This window comes from Lathyrus oleraceus, chromosome 6, assembly GCF_024323335.1.
Source record: "Lathyrus oleraceus cultivar Zhongwan6 chromosome 6, CAAS_Psat_ZW6_1.0, whole genome shotgun sequence".
Classification (NCBI taxonomy): domain Eukaryota; kingdom Viridiplantae; phylum Streptophyta; class Magnoliopsida; order Fabales; family Fabaceae; genus Lathyrus; species Lathyrus oleraceus.
In genome coordinates this window covers 514,785,307-514,807,976 of record NC_066584.1, presented here as the reverse complement: position 1 = coordinate 514,807,976, position 22,670 = coordinate 514,785,307, and the positions used below count along the sequence as shown (strand labels likewise).

The 22,670-nt window shown below is 34.0% G+C and overlaps 2 protein-coding genes across 2 annotated transcripts; both read right to left on the bottom strand.

The window, feature by feature from the left end:
• Positions 1 to 4,522: 4,522 nt before the first annotated feature.
• Positions 4,523 to 7,076, bottom strand: LOC127093500 (casein kinase 1-like protein HD16). Its single transcript, XM_051032443.1, has 7 exons — positions 6,854 to 7,076; positions 6,668 to 6,786; positions 6,400 to 6,574; positions 6,220 to 6,310; positions 5,157 to 5,314; positions 4,892 to 5,080; positions 4,523 to 4,809 (listed from the first exon to the last, which is right to left on the bottom strand). The coding sequence occupies exons 1-7, from the start codon at positions 6,968 to 6,970 to the stop codon at positions 4,723 to 4,725; spliced, it is 936 nt and encodes a 311-aa protein (XP_050888400.1). The 5' UTR covers positions 6,971 to 7,076; the 3' UTR covers positions 4,523 to 4,722.
• Positions 7,077 to 18,264: 11,188 nt separating this feature from the next.
• Positions 18,265 to 20,090, bottom strand: LOC127093501 (casein kinase 1-like protein HD16). The gene is made up of 7 exons (XM_051032444.1): positions 19,888 to 20,090; positions 19,702 to 19,820; positions 19,436 to 19,610; positions 19,266 to 19,356; positions 19,019 to 19,176; positions 18,748 to 18,942; positions 18,265 to 18,664 (listed from the first exon to the last, which is right to left on the bottom strand). The coding sequence occupies exons 1-7, from the start codon at positions 20,002 to 20,004 to the stop codon at positions 18,605 to 18,607; spliced, it is 915 nt and encodes a 304-aa protein (XP_050888401.1). The 5' UTR covers positions 20,005 to 20,090; the 3' UTR covers positions 18,265 to 18,604.
• Positions 20,091 to 22,670: the final 2,580 nt, after the last annotated feature.

Genomic DNA, 22,670 nt, shown 5'->3' with positions numbered 1-22,670 from the left:
GTGGTAATTTTTGTCTGTAAGAAAGTTGTTGTTCTTTCTATAAGTGTTTTCAAATAGGAAGGATTGTCTTTCCATTTGTTGGAGAAAGTCCTTCGAATCGGGGTGATTCAAAATCCACCATAGTTGTTGGTGTTGTTGGAAATTAAGGATTTGGTTTGTTTCTTTGTTATTGTTAGAAGATTGTAAGCGAAGTGTTAGTGGTAGGCTTGTACAAAGATCTAACAATAGTGAAAAACTCTCATGGAGTGTGAGAGGACTGAAGTACTCTTGTTTGAAAAAAGAAACAAGGATATACCTTTGTATTATTTACTTTTTCGCGCTTTATTTGTATGCATTTCTTCCATTGTTAAACCATAAAAATAAAAGAAATATTCATCTAAAAAAGTAACTGGATAATTTCATTAAACATAATTCATCCTCATCTTTGGTCGCACTCTCATACTTACAATTGGTATAAGAGCAGGTTAAGGTAACTTGTTTCTAGATTCGAGTAGAAATGTCTTCCGCAAATCTGTTTTTTAGAGATGGTGGAAGTAACAACGAACCTTCATACTTTGTTGGTGAATATTATGATATTTTGAAAATTCGCACGCAAACATATCTTGAGTCACAAGGAGATGATATTTGAAATGCTGTTGAAGATGGTCATTTCATTCCCATAAGTGTTGTTAATTGTATTGGTACATCCAAGATCAAAAGTTCTTGGAATGATGATAATAACAAGAAAGTGCTATTTGACAAGAAGGCTAAGAACATGTTTCACTCAACCCTAGGTATGGATGAATTATTTCGTATAGATCATTGTAAAATAGAAAAAGAGATTTGGGATACTCCAGAAGTAACACATGAAGGCACCGTAGAGGTAAAAAGATCTAAACTAAACACTTTGTCACAAGAATATGAAATTTTTAGAATGCATCCTCGTGAATCAATTATTGATTTACAAAAGAGATTCGTCCACTTAACAAATCATTTGATGGCTCTTGGAAATCTTTTAAAAATGATGAATTGAATCACAAGGTCCTTAGATCTTTAACAAAGGCATGGCAACCAAAGATGACGACAATATCAGAAAAGAAGAGTCTTTCTAAATTGTCTTCTGTAATATTGTTCGGTAAATTACAAAAACATGAGATAGAACTTGAAACATTAGAGAAGCATGAAGAAAATGAAAATAACTCCAAAAATATTGTCCTAAAGACTAAATTCAAATGTATGATAATAATCAAGAGGATGAATCTCAACCCACTAGTGATGAAGATGATGCTCTAATCAAGAAATTAGAAAAATTCTTGAGAAAGGAAAGAACAAATGAAATTAGTCAAACAGAAGCACCGAGAAGGAAGATTACTTTCTTTGAGCGTGAAAAAAACGGACATGTCAAGAGCGAATGCTCTACACTTGAAAAGAAGAATAAATTCAAAAGAAAAAGGACAAAAGACCAAAGAAATCATATGTAGTATGGGATGACATGGAATAAGTTCATCTTGATGAGGATCATGCAAACAAGGTATTGATGACATCACATCATTCAAGTGATGAGGAACACGAGGCTAGTGATTATGAAATTAATGATAGTCTTTCATATGATGAATTGCAAAATATTTTTCATGAATTACGTGAAGAAATTTTTAAACTTTCTAGACAATGTTCAAATCAAAAGAAAACTATTTTAAAACTAGAAAGTATGGCTAATGACACAAAAGTGGAACTAGAAGAAGTCAAAAATTCTACATGCAATAAATGTCAAGTTTATGAATATAAAATTGTTTAATTAAACCAAGTGATCAAGAAATATGAAAAGGTCAAACTAGTTTAGAAAATGTGTTAAGTAGTCAAAGATATTCAAGTAATAAATGTGGACTTGTCTTTTCTACTTTTGATAAACCTAGTACAAGTCAAATTATCTTTGTAAATGCTACTAGCAAATTCAACAATAAGGAATCAAATGAAGTACATGTTGAAAATTATCATAAAAAACCTTATGATCAAAATAACTTTTATGCCAATAAAAGGAATCACATTTTTAGACCCACTTGTTTTTATCGTAATGTAAAATACCATACTTCTAATACTTTATACATGAAATTTTTTGATATTCCTTATGGTGAGTATGTATGGGTGAGGAAGGGATCTAACCCAAGAGGATCGAAAGAATATTGGGTACCGAAGCACTATTAATAATTGTGTAGGTACTTGAAGATCATATGATAGTATTATCAAATCAAGATTGATCTTTCAAGATACAAGACCATTTTATATGGTAGTTCTAAAAGTCTCATTGAATAAAAGATGTTTTAAAAAAACATCAACAATGATATCAACTTTGACTTCATACGCTAGTATTGTGAAGAAGATGAGTATCTTTATATCTAATGTCAAAAATGGGAAGAAGAGATATGAGTTGTTTTGTTTTTCAGGACATCAAAGACATCATAGAATAAAATTGCAAAAGAAAGAGGGAGATATGCAAGATAATGAGAAATATACAAGATAAATGGGGAAATAAAATGTTAGGCAAAAACTCTAAATCTAAATATTTTGTCATCATCAAAAAAGGAGAGATTGTGAAGAAGATGTATACATCCCTCTTAACTTGGTTTTGATGAAGATAAAAACCTATCATAGAAGAAAGATCAAAGAAAAAAAAGATTGAACCAAGTATCAAATTTGAGCAAGTCTTTTTTGAATTTCAATGGAATTGGACATATACCAATGTACAATGTGCAATTTAGTCGTTATAAGATTTATGTGCTCAAGAATTAATCATAAACTTTTAAACATGCATAAATTTTAAATTTGCATTTTTAACTTATAAATTTTTCTAAGTTTAAGTCAGCTTAATTAATTAACCTATACATGTTAATCAATTAACTATGTCTTTGTACAAAGATTTTTTTTCAAATAAGGTTAATCGATTAACACATCATGTGAATCAATTAACCATTCCAGTTTTGAACTATGTCAATTGATTAACCATTTCAGATAAATCAATTAACCCTTTCTTTTTTCACATACTTTTTGAACGTTGGGATAAGGTAAATCGATTAATACCATCAGATAAATTGATTTACCTTTGTAGCTTTTGGAAAGAAAAAAAAACGAATCAACATGATCCATTTTCATTGCATTCTTTCATTAATCATTTTCTTAAAGCATTGCAACTTATTTCTAATTATTTTGAAACATTGCAAGGCTTTTCTAAATGGTGTCTTGTGATGTATAAATAGTAGAATAATTTGACATTAAGAATTATCTTTTTCATGAATAATTTTCATTTGTTTCAAGTGTCACTAGAATATTAACTGAGAAATTTTTTCCAACATAATTTTCATTCGTATGTGAAAAAATAGTTGTTCTGTTGCAAAGGTCTCAATTTTATCAAGTCTGCCGCAAAGTTTATCTATACTAAATTTTATTAGTAATTTACTCACAAAATGTGTGGTGATTTTTATCGGTAAGAAAGTAGTTATTCTTTCTACAGGTGTTTGCAAATAAGAAATGTTGTCTTTCTATTTGTTGGAAAAAGTCATTTGACTCAGGTTGATTCAAAGTCCACCATAATTGTTGGTGTTGTTGGAAATCAAGGAATTGGTTCGCTTCTTTGTTATTGTTAGAAGATGGTAAGAGAAGTCTTAGTCGTAGGCTTGTACAAAAATCTAACAATAGTGAAAATCCCTTGCATGGTGAGAGAGGACTGAAGTACTTTTGTTTAGAAAGAGGAACCATGATATATCTCGGTGTTATTTACTTTTCTGCACTTTATTTTTCTATAATTCTTCCATTGTTAAACCAGAAAAACAAAAGAACCAGAAAAACAAAAGAAATACTGATCTGCAAAAATAACCAGATAATTTCATAAAAGTTAATTCATCCCACCTCTTAGGTTGCACTCTCATATTTATAGAAGTAGAAGAATTGAGTTGGAGAACGTCACACCTCTTATTCGAGGAAGACATTTCTAGAAGTAGAAGAATTGAGTTGGAGAACGTCACACCTCTTATTCGAGGAAGACATTTCTAGAGCAATTAGAGAAGAAATCGACTTCCTTAAAAAGATAAGGGAACCTACCACCCTCACGAGCTTCGTCATCAAGCAAAATACCACTCCACAATTCAACAAGCATGTCCGACTTAAAAGAGTTTCAAGTCCTCTTGTGCTGAGACGGTCCGACATAGGAGGAAAGAATGTCAGAGAAGAAAAGCTAGGAGCTAATTGGAAAGGATCATACATGATCCAGGCTAATACATGGAAATGATCATACATCTTAGAGACTCGGGGAAAGGATCACACATCTTAGAGACTCTGATGTGAGAGACATTACCAAAAACCCGGAACGCCCTTAGCTCAAGCAATACTTTAGTTGATATATATACGCCACTCCTAAGATAGGAATCCGCCTCACTTGACTTGGTCACAAATTTCTGGATTTTGTTGATGGGAAGGAGGTAACAGAAATCAACCTCACTTTATTCTTATCAGGTATACTAATATTACCATGCACTAATTTTCGAGAACAGTATTCTACAAGGAGAATGATTTTTTATTTAGTATTAAGCATTCACAGCCGAAAAAAATATGGAAATCTTGTAATGATAACTGATTTATAACACTACTAGCATAGTTGCTTTATGCACATAAACTATACAGCAGTCTGCTGGCACAATTAGTCTCTAAAATGATGTTATATGATAGGGCAGCAGACAACCCATAATTCTTTTGTCAACTAAATTCTGATGGTAAAGGAGATCGGGATAGTATGCGCCCATAGCACAATTGAGCAAGATAAAGGTTTTTTGACCATTTTTCCTGTACACAAGAAGAACCTAGAATGAGAGGACCAGTCTTGATATTAAATTTAAAAAATTAACTGTCATTCAACTTCCCCTACCCTGACATTAGCACTGGGAAATTTAAGTGTATGCAGAGTTTCCTGAGTTTCATCACCGGGCTTGTTGCTCGGGATACTTAATATGAGTGCAGATTGATTCAATGTAGCTGCAGTTGCTGTAATCCTACAACCATTATCCAAACGTTTTTGGATTCCTTCACTCGGATAGAGGAAATCAAGTTCCACCAACTATATTCAAAAGGTTAGTGATGACAGAAAGCGAAGTTTCAGTAGCAGAAAATAGAATACAAATAAACAGCAAAACCTGATCACTGAATCCAGCATTGCAAGACATAACTATACACCAACGGATTCCAGCAGTACCCATTGATGTGACGTGAAAACCTTGTTCCCGCTTCTTGTTTATCCATTCCTTGGGGAAAGATCTACTTACTTTGTATCTTTGTGTAGTATACGGCGTACCTGCAGAAATTAAAACAAGCCAAAATCAAAGGAAACAACTCTGAATAATTACACATAGAAAAGGCTTTCACAAATTCAGATCTTTTCTAACAAGAGTAAATAGAAACTCAGATTAAAAATAAATAAAAAATGCCAAGGACAGTGGACACAATAATAGAAAGGAAGCTGCACGCAAGAGGCAGGAAAAAAACAAGAATTTTTTTATGAGGAACTATCAGAGAAGACTTAGAGGCCAATGGTTTGGCTTCAGATATGATTTAATAAAGAGCATTATCGCCTCCTCTGATCTATTTAGCCAACCCCAGCTAGTGGGATAAGGCTTATCCCATGGTTTTAAATTGTAATCCACAACCGCATCGTATCGCAATTGTGGTGTGATTTGAACTAATGCAACCTTCCACATTAGAAACTGCATCAGACAACTTCACCAATATTTCTTATTTTCGTCAAAACTCAAATTTTAGAACACAAAACTCCATTTACTTCTGAATAGTCTTAAAATTAAGTGTTTTCCAACGGTGTATTTCAAACTCTTCCCGATCAAAATTCACGCTGCAAAGGCCGCAATGTGCATCGCAGAAATGCAGTAACCGTAATGACCGCAATCGCAACACCCACAACCGCTACCGCATCCGCAATTTAAAACCATAACTCATGCAGGAACACACAGAAACCCAATATGACTGGATAACTATGTCTTATCACAAACTAATGCAGGGTCTCTAAATCAAAAGGGAAGTAAACAAAAAAAACTATTCATCCCTAAAAGCAATAATGACTATGGGAAAAGGATATCAAATCCTGAAGAACTTCTCCAAAGTGTTACCTAATTTCATATATATAAACCAGCAAAAGTAACAAAGCCAATTCACCATTGCAAAAACTAGCATGGTTAGAAATCAAACCTTTTGACATAACCACAATAGAGCTGCCCTTCTTGGACCCTGCCAAAGAAGTAATGTAGAACTTCTTAGCCCATTGTTCATAGATCCATTTCTGCAAAGAAACAAACTCAAATAATAAGATTAATCACATTAAATTATACTTATAAAAAGAGCAAGGCATATATACACATAAAACCCCACCTTAGGTAAAAACGATGGTGATAAGTTGTAAACTTGATCAGTATAATCAGTTCCAGCATCCATGATAAGTACCCATAGATTAGAACAACATGATACACAACTAATACGAAGTTTATCTGAAAACCCTTTCTCAATATGGTGTGATAACCTTCCATCACTCACATTGCTATGAAACCTACAACACAAAACCAATTCAAAAATCACAACTACTAAATCAGAAAGATAAAACCCTACTCATCATCATGTTCATGATTGAAGTTTTTTTTACCTTTGTTTCATCGGTTTTCTTGCATTGAAAACTGAAAACCATTGAGAAGGAGGACGAATCTCTTTTGGCAGCTTATCAACATTTGCATCAGCTTTAACTCTACCGCGCTTTTCCCCAACCTATCAATCAAATTTAGCTTTCAAATTATGATGAATCCATTGTGAAACTAGAAAATCGAGTGAGTACCTTTTTAGAGTCATCGATGAAGAAATCATCAAACAGTGATATTAGGTTGGAACAGGAAGGATCTTGATCGACAACAGTCTTTTCACGTTTTCTTGATGACTCTTTCGATTCCGCCATTGAAGCGAGGTTGCAGAATTAGAAAACGTACCAAAATCACTTGTGAGTGTTATTTATATGAATAGGAATATAAATCGTTACGGTTTGAACAAGTGTTATTACTTGATTATTATATTTATGATAGATAATAATAGTATAAATAAACATATTTTGTTTACATTTATGTTTCATAAATATGCAATATTTTATGGATCAAATATGTGTATTCATAGCAAAAAAAACTTTTTTCATTAATAATTATAAATGAATATATTTGATATTTTATTTTTACTTTGATAAAAATAGTACATGGGAGGAAGGCTTATGGAAGTCATCAATGATTCTATATCCTCTTTGAAACATAAGGGACCAATGACAATCTTTAAACAATGCACCTGAATTCAATTTCAATTGGAGACCACATCACCAAACATCGAGCTTTAAACTTATCACCCCACACTTATATTTGATAGCGGATACTCTCCATAATTTCATAATTCTTTAAACATTTATTTTCGGTGAAGAAATACTGAAATTTTTTAAAATTCTGATATTTTCTTGAAAAGTCTACACATAACGGAAATTATTGAAATTTTCGAAAAACTAAAAAAAAATTTTGAAAATTTAAAATTTTTCTGAAATTTAAAAATTCTCAAAATACTTGAAATTTCAAAGTTTCCGGTATACCGGGAATTTTGCACATACTCCAAATTTTCGGTAGCAGTGCAGAAAGTATAAAATTTTTATACTTGTGTGGTTTCCTGCCTCTATATGATATTGATAGTATACTTTTTATATGATGTAAATTATAGATATTCGAGTCTTGGTCTGAAATATTAGCATGGACACAGATTATTGGTAAACATCATGATATTATTATTATGACTGGTCGTTCTAATACTGCAAATGGGAAGCGAGGTACGAAAGATAAATTGATTATGGGTTATGAGAGAGGAGGAAACTATAAAAGGAAAAATATATCTCAAAGCAATAAATCCTCAAAGGATATTTATAATATGAAAGTGAAATGATATTTTAGGTTGAGATCTGTGTTAGGTAGTAGCGGTTGCAAGATGATAATTAAGTGTGGGTTGCACAATCGTAAACTATATAAGGATTTAGAAGGCCATGACATATTGGGTCGTCTAAAAGTTCATGAAAGATAGTTTGTGAATGACATGATGAAGTACAACATGGCTCCACGGTACATGGTTGTTGCTTTAAAAGACAAAGATCCAGAAAATCTCACAAGTGTTACCTAGGTATATAAAGTTAGAGCTACATATAATGCGAGTAAGACAAGTCCATTGATGGAAATGCAAATGTTGTTGAGTTTTATTCATAGAGGAAAATACATGTGCTGGACTAAAAATAGGGAAAGCTCAAATGTTATTGTTGATATCTTTTGGACACTTGATTTTTGATATCTTTTCGACATACTTTGATTTATCAGATTTTTTATTATGTGCATCGTGATCATACAGGTATCGACTACCATTGCTTTAGATTGTTGGCGTTATTTCAACAAAGTTGACATTTTCGGTAGGCTTTTCCTATTTGGAACATGAAAGAGAGAATAACTTCAAATGGGCACTAGAAAAGCTCAAAGAGTTGTTCTCTTCTGAAAATTTGCTACCGAAGGTTGTGGTGACAGACAAGAAATTTGCATTGATGAATGTCATGGAAGTTGTGTTTCCAAATTCAACTAATATGTTGTGTTTGTTCCATATTTCAAAAAAAGTTAGTATGAAATATAAATAGTATCTTAAATCAGTAAGACATGAACATGTCATGGATCTTTGGAACAACATCATGTATTCTAATAGAGAAATTGGGTTTGTTGAACACTTGAAGCTCTTTGAGACTGTTTGTGTTGATATTCCTTTATTTGTTAAGTATGTGAAATAAACATGGTTGACACCTTATAAAAAAATGTTTGTTGCTGCTTGGACTAACAAAGTCACTCATTTAGGAAACACAACAACAAATAGATGCATTGACATCATTTTAATGTTATTACATTACTAAATATGATTTAACATATATTTCTAATTATGGTTTTAGGGTGGAGTCTGCTCATTGGAGACAAAAAAACATGTTGACTACAAGCCAGGGAGATTTATGCCGAAGTTGGGATGCTGTGAATACCATGTTAAACTTGCAGCTAGGTTCAATCAGGGTCTCGTTTCATAAAAGTATTGTCAACATTGATCATCGGCATAACACTTCATTCTATACCAAATTGCACGGTTTTATTTTAAGACAGTGTATACAACACATTGGAAAGGAACTAGAAAGGGTAAAAAAATTGTGCAAGATAAGATGCTTATGGTTGTTTCATTAGAACAACACATGAGTTATCTTATGCATGTCAACTTGCCAGTTTCCAAATACAATGCAATGATGTTCCATTAGAACTAATTCATGTTTTTTTTAAGAAATTACACATTGAAAAGCATGATGTCATACATGAAGAAAATGATATACAGTTGGATTTAGAAACAGAGTTTGAAGAGTTGAAGATATATTTCAGTACTATGGATATTGTAGGCCAGAGGGTGTTGAAAAAAAGGTTCATGAACTAACACATCCATCCACAACTTCTATGTGTCCACCATCGGTGAAGTACAAGCCAAAGAGGGGAAATATAAAGAGTAAAACAGGTGAAGAGAGTGATATGCATCGCGATCCTTCATAGTGGGAGCATGGTGAGGGCTCGCATGGGAGTCAGACTACAAAGAGATCATGCGTGAAACCATCTAGAAGACAACTGTCAAGTATGTCGGATAGAAGTCAATCGTCCACTGCATCTTCGAGACATCTTTACTTGACTCAGTTTCCTGATTTGTTACATCCATACATTGATGACATTGTTGATGTGGATGAAGATGAAAATTATGGTTTTAGAGCTATTGCAACTTTACTTGGATGAGGTGAAAACTCATGGCCTTTGATTCATACGCAGTTGAGTACTCAAGTTCATCAACATCCTCAATTGTTTTCCAATTTATTCTATGATACGGTCTTTGAAGTTAGTAATGCATTACGAGTAGAACACTTGGGTGTTCAAGGTATTGATAAATGGACGATAATTCCTGATATAGGTTACCTTATTACTTGTAGATACCGTTCTGTATTTGTCTCCCTGTCAAAGAGACTTAACATTACATTTTTCCCTCTTACCTTAACTCCACCTATGTATACAAGCAGACATAAAGTTATTGTTGTTGGTTTTGTCACCAATAATCAGTGGGTTCATGTAAAGGTGAAACCCGATTGCCCATTGTCTCTCGTCACTAACCGTTGGAGACAAAATTGTACTGAAGATGTAAAATCATGGGAATCAGCATATGTAAGACGCATTAGGCACTGGGAAGATGAAGTTAAGAAGTCATCCTGATTTATTTTATAATCTTGTATGTAGCAGAATTTTTATTATATGTATATATTTTATCGGGTAGTTTTTTTATCGAATCAATTATGCATAAAAAAATTGAACAAGTTTCACTCACTAAATATCGAAATTTTCTCAATTTCTAGATTTCTGTAAAAAATACCGAAAATTTAAAATTTTCGAAATTCTATGGCACATACCGGAAATTCAAAATTTTCTTGAATTTTGTGGTAATTCACAGAAATTTCATAATTTTCGGTAAAACACTCTAGGTCGCTACCGGAAATTTTCCAATTTCCAGTATGTTTATACCGAAATTCTAAATTCATGTTACATGTGTCTTTGTTGCGGTAAAAAAAATAGAAATTTCAAAAATTTCCGATACATACTCCAAATTTTCGGTAAAAACGGGTATATTTCAAAAAATTCTAGTATTTATAAAAGAACATAACAGTAAAAGTGCTCTAAATATGGAGGTGCCAGATACAATTGTGGGGGTTGCAAGGTAAATCCTCTCAAACATCACATCGGCCATGGTCACAAAACTCTAAAAAAAAATGGATTGTGGCCTAGCCAACATGCAATGAAACATTCCTTTCCAAGGTCATAATAATTACATGAGGATTTTTTAATACACCATTTATGTTTCTTACCCTAGCCCATAGTTTTAGGAGATGCATCTCCGGACGCACCAAATTCTGAATGAACTTTGAAATATTTTGGAGATGCATTTCCATAACAATTTAAAATATACTATACATCACACTCAGAAGCTATTATACAAATGAATTGGACCAGAGATACATCTTCGTGCATATTCCGGAGATACACTTATGTAACGTCTCAGAACTTAGTCTTTCATGTTATATTTTGTTTATTTGTATTCAAATGAATATTTAAACCATACGATCGAAAATCAAAAATCTACTTACATGATTCTAGTTGGTCCAAAAATGCCATGCATAAATAAAATGCCAATAAATGTTAAAATACCATACAATAGAGACCAATAAAGTAGCAAGACCGTCAAAATAAAATACAGACTTTGGTATTACTATTATATACTAAGACACTATTGTGTATGTCTGACTACCTCTCATCTACCTCATCTGCCTTTTTTATTAGCTCTGCCTCCTCGACCATCAATCTCACTCGTCCCCCGATGTTGTCTCCGGTACATCAATGCCCTGTGTGTCTCCGTCATGATGGCATCTAGGACTTGTCTCACATCATACCCATCAGGGAAAAATACCTTTGTCAATGTCTGCATATGCAATCTCTACTATGTAACGACACCTATGTAAGACATCCTCAGTATGATCTAACTATGTCTACTCCTCCTATAGTATCTCTTGATGAGCTAGTCTCGGCGGGTGTCCTGGAGCTGCCTGCACCATGTACGGATGTGACACCCTGAAGAACCATCTGGTATACCTTTTGACATACCTCCAGTCGCTCTCATCTATGGTAGCTCGTGCCTCCTCCAATACCACATGACTCTCATAATTATCAAACATGTCATTTATTTGTATACACATCAAGGCAGGAGGAGCAGAGACAACAAGGTATCTCGGAATGGTCTGAGTGTAGCCGAACTATCGCATGACGCGCTTGGGTATATGAGGAGAAATGAAACACGATTCGCATGTCATTCATCCAATTTATAGCACTATCTCTTCAAATGGTCGTGTCTCAGATGATCAACATGGTTGTTAAAGTGCATGTCCTCAGCAACAAAACGATCAAGATAGACTATGTAAGGCTCGGTTTCCTGGTTCACTCTGAGCAAGATAAAAGAAGTATCACGCAAGATATCCTTAGTGTAATCAGATACACTCGCCCAACCAGAGATGCGCGGGAAGTGCTGGAGGATCCAACCTTGAAATGAAAAGTTTGGAACACACGATGAAATGAAAATGACAAAGAAACATACAAAGATCAATAATTATTACCGTCAGAAGTGTGACGCTTCCTGTGACCTATTTTGTATTCCACATACAACCCTCTTTCAACTTTGAATACAGGTAGACCAACTAAGCCTCCCCTAGTTGTACTCATGGATCCTCTCGAAATCCACGAAGTAACGTAAATAGACGATGTATGTATAGGTGACACTCTTGTCCATAAAAATCGCAGTGCCAACCAAATAAAGCATGTATGCTCTCAATGCATGTGATCTGTGGAACGTCACCTGCTCATCAGCCTATTGTGCACTCACTAGCGTATCCTCATATACCTTATTCAGGTATAAAAATCTAGCATGAGCAACCCTAGTCTTATCCAACTCATTCATCGCCTTCCCTAGACCAGCTCCCAGATACTTTACCATCATCTTGAGTACCTTGTCTTTGGTCATCCTCTCATGATCTAGGAATATCCCACTGATCGGAAGATGTATCAAACACGAGACATTGTCAAGTGTGATAGACATCTCACCATGCAGGAGATAAAATGACGAGGTATCTGAGTTTCATCTCTCCACGAATGCATTCAGTATCTCGTGGTTGACCGTAGTATAACCGGTCATGCACAAGTCCTTCAGGCTAGATAAGGACAAAACTGACTGAAACCATTCATCATTCGACTGAGACAATGCAATAATCTTCTCTCGTGGTTAAGAAACTTATACGGATCATGCTCTTGAAATTGGTCAGAAATAATCAATGTCAGAAATTTGTCAATTAAATTTAACGTAAAAAAATAATGAATCCAACTAATGATACCTCTCCGTCCGAGATATGTCTGCCAGTATGGTCTGGATACAAAAGCAGTAATGAAAAATCAATTGGGCCTCCTCCAAATGCCTATGGCTCCGCATGGGCAGCAACCTCATCCTCCAGAGGTGGCACTGGATCAACATGTGTAGTAGGAGGAGGTGGGAGTAGATTAGTAGCATCAGCAGTAGAAGGTGGGAGTGGATCAACAACATCTATAGTATGAGGTGACACTAGTGAAACTTGACGCATGTAGGAGGATGGAGGGAGTGATGCATCAGATGGTGAATCTCGTCTCCTACGAGAAGAAGAAGATGAAATGGAATGAGGAGAAGCATGATCCCTAGAAGTAGATAGCTTTACCTGACCAGAGGGACCAGGAGCCTTCAAGACCTGCTGACTTTTCTCCTGCAACACAGATGTGTGCTGAATAACCCTCATGTGCCTCAATTTATTCTGTCTATCAGCCATTATGCATGTAAGCTAAAGTAAGGCAGACCATCAGTGCAGACAAACAACACGAGTAAGAAAATCAAAAACTAAAAAGATTGAGAAAATTACGGAGATGCATCTCCGGTTACTGGGAAATTAAATCACTGGAAAATTTCGGAGATGCATCTCTAGAATTTCCTACTCCTCAGAAGTTACGTCAATGGAGGCAATGTACCCCATGCAATGTCAAAAAAAACTTGTTTTGATCGTTATTTTCAGTCAATAAATATCTAATATAATATGTCTAAACTATCTTAAATGATGCTTCTACTCATTTCTAACTCCAATCATTTATTTTTACTCATTTACACTAAAACTCAAAATTTTATCAAAAACTTACAAGAAATTGATGTTTTAGGTGTTGTTTCCAATGTTATAAATGATTATTGAAGTTCCTTTAACCCTTAATGATTGAGTTTTGAGTTGGTGCAGAGAAAAATTTGAGAGAGTTTAAAGAATGGTTTTGAGGAAAACGAGAAATGAGGAAGGAGAAGGGTCTGCCGCAATTTAATCTCCAAGATGTTATAGAGATGCATCTTTGGAATTTTTTAACATTAACTGACCTTTGGGTGCGTTCGGAGATGTATCTCAAGAATCCGGGGACATTTATATAGTTTTGCGTGGTGCATAAGAAGTATATAGGGTGTATTAAGAAATCTTCTAATTACATAAGCTTGTTCTTCTTCCAACAACAACAGCAACCTTGTGTTTGCATTAAAATAAGTGTATGAAGACAAGTCGTAAAACATAAATTATGGTTTAAATAGTAAAAAAATGTAACATAAAATACAACATTTCAAGATAAACTTAACTTAAATATGAATGGTAGGAACTATAACCCAAAAGACCAACACATTACAAAATTAATTTAAAATACCAATTTAAAATATATGTTTAACTTAAATTGATTTTTTCATCTTTTTAAGATTCAAAACAACTTCAATTATACAAACGGTTCTGATCTTCTCTCCTTAAGGTAGCATATCTAGTACTTTGAAACTTATTCTGAAAACATGAAGAATTTTGACGACCGCTTCTATCTGGTTACTTCTCTGATCGAGGAGGCGCATGCGAAGATCTGCCACTTAGAACTAGGTCTTTCATCTACTAGGACAATGTGGATATTACACAAACCTTGAGTGGGGTGTACACTCACTTTCCTCTATGAACCTCCTAGAATCCTTATCTAGTGCTTGGCTAGATCCAACATTCCCCTATACCCAGCTACCTCTGTTGGTCATTAACTTTTCTTCATAGTTGATGTAGGGTCACACCTTACTCAACATATCCTTTAGATTATGGGCTTCCTCACGCCCTAACTTTTCCTAAAACGCGCAATCTAGTCTAAAGTATTTCTCAAAGATCCAACATTTTAGACTCTCATCTGAGCCTCAAATAACTACATCCACCACGGTGAAGCGGTCGATATACATGTGCAAGGTCTTTTTCTTACCATGCGTGACTCCACTAAGAACGACCATGGTGGTTAGTTGGTTGTATTTTCTTGGGTGGTTACATCCTTGCATAGGTCGGACCATGAATCTATGCTTCCATCCGAAAAGGACTTGTACCATGTTAGGGCTGACTCAGTTAGGGTTAATTCAAGGAACTTGCACTTCACATCTCCATCGGCACGATAGTAGTCTAGTAAGCCATTTACATGATTTAGGTTCTCATTCGGGTCCTCAATCCAGTCATAACCCTAGAGCTTATGAGGCTTTTCCAGTGACCTTGAGATTTTGCTATCTAAGACGTGAGCGAATAAAGAGTTTTGCTTTCACACCTGGACCAGAGCATTTCCTTCATGCATTTCAATCCTCTTAGGAAGGTGAACCTGAAGGGAGTACAGATACATTTCCATCCTTCAGGAGCGGGGGAAGAAGTATGGTGTCTGTTTCGAAGGCTTTGGGGTTTTAATATCCCTCATTGATTCTAGAATAAGGGATTTGTACATGGCCACCTCATGCACGGTGTTGTTTCTTAGATTGGTGTTGTGCAAGCTTTCCTTAACCCGAGTCAATCTTTTCGCCAAAGCATGGGAGTTCTTTTACTGAAACATTCGGTAGACATTGTCAATAGTTCATTGGCTCGCTACAAGCCAAGATTAGCCTGTAAGAGTTGAAAGTTGGGGAGTGTCTCTCATATGTATATTGTAGGTGATGACAGAGGTCTGAACAAAGGTTTAACTAGATGAAACTACAATGTATATCCGAGGAATAAAGGAGGTGAAAATACTTCATGATCTGCCCTAGGTTGGTCAAAACTCTGCGGTGAGGGAACAAATGGAACATTTGTTATTACTTGATCTTATATCCCTATAGGAGGAGGCGGAAGATTCATGTCAGCTTCAGTGGTTGCAGTGGCTTATCATTGGATGATGGAGAGAGTAACTTTGGAGGTCGCCATTGTTGATGGATCTGCAGGAGGAAAGCTTGAATCTGAGTATGATGGAATTGATCAAGAAATGGAGATTTGTGCTTTAATAGAAAGAGATATAGATTTCTATTGGAAAATATTCAGTTGAATCGAGAAAAGTTTGGTCGTGAAAAATCGTAAGAATTAGAAGGCGCCAATGTTATACTTTTGAACTATATGATGATCAGAAAGAGTGGGTCATTTGTCTGTTACGGTGGTTTGTTGTTTCCAATGTGGCAGAGAAGGGGATGACCTACAAGATTAACACTTCAACACTTAAGTCAGTAAGAGAGTGAAAAGTGAAATTTTAATGGAAATGATTTAAATACCTGGAGAGTGGTGTGTTCTCCTCTTTAAATAGAATAGGTGATTTTTAACTGCATGCATGTGAAACAATGTGGGACGCAGTTAGTTGTTGGATTGACTTGGGAAATTAGCATGGTATCCTCGTGATGGATACTTTGCAACGCAGGGGAAAAGAGCCTACATATCCTTCATGTGGTAACTTCTTATTTTTCAATCGGGCTTCCGCTTTCTAGGCTTTACGACCATCCTCTTTACTTTGCATGAAGAATGATTCTTATAAAAACGGTGGTGGAATACATTCCTATGTACACTATGAGTTACTTTCTCTTCACTAATAATACATTTTCTAAGAAAAAGATTCATTGGCTTAAAAAGAATCATTTGTGTATCCCTTTGTCTGAGGGACATGGGATTCAAAAGTTTAAATACTTTTGACAAAATCTTATTTGCTAAACAAGTCTGGAGACTTTTTTTTAACAATCACACTTCTTTAGTTGGTCGTTGTCTCAAATCAAGATATTACCCTACTAGAGATATTAGGTTGAGTTATACTTGAAAAATCATTCAAAAAGTGATATGGATATTTGGTTAGGGCTCTTGTTGGAAGGTGAGGGAGGTAACATCGTCAATATTTTCTTTCATAACTAGTTGCCTTTTTAAAATGGTTTTAAGATTCAAACATAAGACATTATGGATCCCAACCTGTCTGGCATTAGGACATACTTTATAAGGAAACTAAAAGTTGGAACAACACCTTTACTTTATAGCAATGCATATCGAGGAACGGAGGAGCTGGAAACACTCCTTAATCTGTCCTAGGTTAGACAAACTTCGTGATGGGGGCGAATGGAATAGTTGCTACGACTTGATATTTTGTCCCTTGAGGAGGAGACAGAAGATTCTTGGAAGCTTCAACAGATGCATCGGTTTGTCATTGAATGGCGGAGCGAGTAGCTTTGGAGTCCGTCATTGTTGATGTATCTGAAGAAGGACAGCTTGAATATGAATATGACGGGGTTGATCAAGAAATAGAGATTTGCGTGTTGATCGAAAGAGATTTGAATTTCTATCAAAAGAAATTCAGCTGAATTGAGAGACGTTAGGTTGTGGAAAATCGCAAGAATCATAGGGCGCCAATGTTTTGTTCTAGAACTAGATGATGATCGGAAATAGTGGATCCACAATCTCTTGCGGTGGTTTGCTATTTTCGACGTGGTGGATAAGGGGATAAACTACAAGATTACCACTTCAAAGCTCAAGTCATTGAGAGTGAAAAGTGAAATTTTAATTAAAAAAATTTGAATAATTGAAGAGTGACATGTTTTTCTCTTTAAATATGAGAGATGGTTTGTAACTGCATGAGCGTAGAACGGTGTGAGACACAACCAGATATTAGATTGATTTGAGTGATTAACATGGTATCCTCGTGATGAATACTCTGCGACGCAGAAAAAGAGTCTACTTATCCTTGTGTAGAAGCTTCTTACTAAAAAGAGCCTACTTATCCTTGTGTAAAAGCTTCTTACTTTTCAATTGAGCCTCTGCATTTTTTGGTGGCCCTCCTTTTTTCTTTGCAGGAAGAAGGATTCTTATACAAGACCACATTCCTAATTACACTATAAACTGCTATATCTTCACTAATAATACATGTTCTAAGAAGATTTATTGGCTTAAGAATCATTTGTGGAGCCTTATGTTTGAGGGGGCATATGGGATTCAGAGTGAGGGGGCATGTGATTCAGAAGTTTAAATAATACTTTTGTCAAAACCTTGCTTGCTAAACAAGTCTGGAGACTATTTTTATCAATCATAATTCTTTGGTTGGTTATTTAGGTCGAGTTATACTTTAAAAAAATCATTCAAAAAGCGATATGCATCATTCGTAAGGGCTCTTGTTGGAAGGTGTAAGGAGGTAACACCAGCAATATTTATAGCTTTTGAAGCAGACCAAGTCAAACAAATTATGCTTATAGATGGTGATAGTAAGGATCAACTTATGTGAATGAGTAATAGCCATTTGTTATAGTGTTAGATCAGAATACTATAGTATTAGAAATTGGACCTTTTAGCAAATCCTAATACTTCCAATCAACAAGAGAAAAATCTATGGAAATTAAATTCTCCTCCTAGTCATAAGAGTCCTTAAAAAAAATTGATTCCTGTGAGACAAGAACTCATCAAGCATTGTATTAATTGTCCAATGTATTGCGCATTCACAACCGATATAATTCTGGAAATCCATAATGATACTGATTGATAGTACTGCTGGCGTAGTTTTCTTTAAGCACGCAAACAAAAGGATAAAAGCGGAAGCACAATGGTGATGAAGGGAGATCAGCATACTGTAGGCCCATTGCACAAATGGGAAAGATAAAGGTTTTTTGGCCATTTTTCCTGAAAACAAGAACAACATAGAATGAGAGGACCAGTCTTGATATTTACTATAAGAAATTAAAGAGTCATTCAACTTGCCCTACCTTAACATGAGCACTGGGAAACTTAGGTGTAACTAGAGTTTCCTGAGTTTCATTTTCATCACCGGGCTTGTTGCTCGGGATACTTAATATAACTGCAGATTGAGCCAATGAAGCTGCCGTTGCTGTAATCATATAACCCTCATCCAGACGTCTTTGGATTACTTCACTCGGATACAGGAAATCAAGTTCCACCACCTGTATAAAAAAAGGTTAGTAATGACAGAAATAGAACTTACAGCAGCAGAGAATAGAATACAAATGAACACAAAACCTGATCACTGAATCCAGCATTGCGAGACATAACAATACACCAGCGGTTTCCAGCGGTACCCATCGAGGTGACGTGAAAATCTTCTTTCCACTTCTTGTTTATCCATATGTAGGGGAAAGATCTGCTTACTTTGTAAGATTGTTGAGTATACATCACACCTGCAGAAATTAGATCAAAATCATAACAAGTAACTTTGAATCATTACACATAAAAAGGCCAAGGCCAAGGATAGTAAGAAACAATTCACCTTTTGACATCACCAGAAGAGAGTTTCTAGTCTCGGAGCCTGCAAAAGAAGTAATAAAGAAGTTCTTATTCCATTGCTCCAGGATCCATTTCTGTATACAAACACAAGTCAAATACATAAGAATAAGATTAATCACATTAAGTTATTATGCTTATAACATCAAATTGCACCTTGGGTAAAAACAGTGGTGATAACTTGCAAATTTGATCAGTATAATCAGTTTCAGCATCCATGATAATTGCCCATAGATTAGAACAACATGATACACAACTGATACGAAGCTTATCTGAAATCCCTTTCTCAAAATGTTGCAATAATATTTCATCATTCAGATTGTAATGATATCTACAACACAAAACCAATTCAAAAATCACAACTACTAAATCAGAAAGATAAAACCCCACTCATCATCATGTTCATGATTGAAGTTTTTTACCTTTGTTTCATAGGTTTCCTTGCATTGTAAACCGAAAACCATTGAGAAGGAGGACGAATCTCTTTTGGCAGCTTATCGACATTTGCATCAGCTTTAACTCTACCGCGCTTTTCCCCAACCTATGAATCAAATTTAGGTTTCCAATTATGATGAATCCATTATGAAACTAGAAAATTGAGTGAGTACCTTTTTAGAATCATCAATGAAGAAATCATCAAACTGTGATATTAGGTTGGAACAGGAAGGTTCTTGATCGAGCATAGTCTTTTCACGTTTTCTTGATGACTCTTTCGATTCCGCCATTGGAACTGAGAGTTGCAAAATCACAAAACCTGTCGAAAATCACATGTGTGTTTTATTTATATGAAACCAAATCGTTACGGTTTGAACATGTTTTATTACTTAATACATATATAAATACAGTTATTCTAATAAATTAATAAATAAATATAATTTATTTACATTTATGTTTCATAAATATACATAATGTTTTTATGGATCAAATATATATATATATTGATACAAAAAATATACGCTTTAATTGAAAATATTTGAGTGAGTATATTTTTTTATTTTTTTATAAAACGTAGATAAAGATGTTTACTAATCAAATTGATAAATTATTATTAACGTTTTTTATTAATATATTTCTGTTTTTATATTTAAACATTTAATATTATAGTTTATAATTAAACTTGTTCTTAAAATTTAAAGGCTTTATAATTATTTGGAATTTTCTCAATAAAAAAACTTATAAAAAATTATAATTGTTCTCCTTCTTTTAAAGATATATACTTTTTTGGTCTTTTATTAAATTCAATCATTAAAGTAATTGAACAATTGAGGTAATGTTGACATTTAGCTTATTTAAGAGAATTTAACCGGTTAATCTCAAAATCAAATAAAATTTTTTAACAAACTGATATTCAAATAAAATAGAGTTTTTAATTACTAAGCTTAAGAATCCAATAGAGATTTTAACTGATTACTCTCAAAAATCAAACAATAAGTTATATTAAAGATATTATACAAGACAACACCCTCTTATGTAAATTACAATAATAGTACAATACCATAACAATAATATCTAATAAATATTTTTCTTTCAAAATATTAAAGCAATTTCAGCCAGGAATAGAAAAAGATGAAATTGAACATAGTAGAAAGTGAGAAAGAATAGCTATAAATTCAATTTCAAGTTTAAAATGGAATGAGGAGAGCAAAGTAGTTATGCCTCCTATGGTTTTGACCTTGATTATGTTTTGTTCCTTGATAATTTAGCTTTTGTTATCGGATTGTCGTTATTTAGTCTCGTCGCATAGTTGTATATTTTAAGGTTGAATATCATATCATTTTTAGGTATGCATAAATTGAATTATTTGATTAAATTCAATGCAATATATTTTTAGTAAATTAGTCAGAGTTTTGTTTGAAAAAAAAAACATAAACGAATGATTCAAATCGTACCAAGTCTCGATTTGAATAAACATTTCACTTTTGTAAAAATTTGAATCAAACGAATTTACACCCTATTTGATAAAAATCGGGTGTGAAATGTATAATGCTTACTATGAATTTCAAAAAAATTGCACCCTATTTTCTTCAAATATGGTGTAAAAATATAGTATATCACATCATATTTTAGTTATCACGAGTGTAAAATATTTGATAATTATATTATATTTAATTTAATTTACACCTTATTTCATTCAATCAAATATTTTTGTATACGGTTGGACATTAGTAAACAAAAATATTGTCATGCAAAGCACATCTTAAATTGCTAATGAAATTAGTCAAATAAGTAATTGTTTATAACTTATCATAACCCTTATAAATACTCTCATATTCACACTTATGTCGTTACATATAGAAGTTATAGATCAACCACTAAAATGAAACCCAGGATCCTCAAATATTGATAATTAAAAATATAATCACTTCAAAGAGGCATCACCCATATATTGTACTCTTTCTAATTCCTCGAGAGCAATCTAAAACAAATATGGTGAATGATTCAAAAAAAGTAGTTTATTCAATATAAACTTACAAAAAAAAATGAGATCTTTGATCCACTATAGATTATCATCAACATCCTTTCAAAGCAACCTTGAGTTCAACACAAACCCAGACCATTCAAGTTTTCTCAGGAAAACAGGCATTCGGTCATCAATGTAAATCGTACTCTTCCATATATATCTTAACAAAATAAAGGTGTGCACCCAACTAACTCATCAAACAACTTCATATTATGCATATTACTATCATATGCAAACATCCAAATTCCATTCAGCTTCTCTTTTCTCACAATTCAGTTAACTTTGTGCAAAAATTATTGAAATCTTTAGATGGCCCATCACCGTTGAGGAATACATGGAGTACCTTTTCGGCATATTGATGAGTCTCTCTAAACCTAAGGATTAAAAAACATAATTGTATGACCACACAAATAAGGTTGCTAGTAGTCGCCAGCAATATCTTAAGTGTGCATTTTTATTTATTACATTGTAGTAGCATAAATATTATATGTTTTTGGTATAAGCACATGAAACCATCTGAATATTTTTTCAAGACATTAAATTTGTATCGGGGTTTTCGAATGTGCATTTTTTGACATAAAATGGACAAATAAAAAATCATAGATAAACCAATATAATATCCATTTAAAAAGGTTACCCTTCTACGAGTACTCATGCATTATTTTTTCTATGCAGGCTCACTCAATTTTACTTTACATGATCAGAGTTTCATATGTTTCAAGGTGTCATAGGTAACATTCTGAACTTGTAGTCATGATACTTTGATATGAAAAACTAGTTTCATTTTCTTTTCAACAACATGGACATATTTCATTGTTCCATATCTCATGAACTTATATGTTGTCGGCCGTATTCAACTCGCATTTCTATACAAGATCGCAACATGTACCTTCTTAAATATATGCAAACCAAGTAAGTTTTTTTATCTCA

What these genes read in the sequence shown, in the direction of transcription:
- LOC127093500 (XM_051032443.1), bottom strand. Translation starts at nt 6,970, where the DNA reads ATGGCGGAATCGAAAGAGTCATCAAGAAAACGTGAAAAGACTGTTGTC. An exon ending in AGAAAACCGATGAAACAAAG is followed by an intron (nt 6,575 to 6,667) that starts GTAAAAAAAACT and finishes TTTGTGTTGTAG; the next exon opens with GTTTCATAGCAATGTGAGTG. An exon ending in ATGCTGGATTCAGTGATCAG is followed by an intron (nt 5,081 to 5,156) that starts GTTTTGCTGTTT and finishes TTTTGAATATAG; the next exon opens with TTGGTGGAACTTGATTTCCT.
- LOC127093501 (XM_051032444.1), bottom strand. Translation starts at nt 20,004, where the DNA reads ATGGCGGAATCGAAAGAGTCATCAAGAAAACGTGAAAAGACTATGCTC. An exon ending in CACCACTGTTTTTACCCAAG is followed by an intron (nt 19,357 to 19,435) that starts GTGCAATTTGAT and finishes GTTTGTATACAG; the next exon opens with AAATGGATCCTGGAGCAATG. An exon ending in TCTTCTGGTGATGTCAAAAG is followed by an intron (nt 19,177 to 19,265) that starts GTGAATTGTTTC and finishes TAATTTCTGCAG; the next exon opens with GTGTGATGTATACTCAACAA.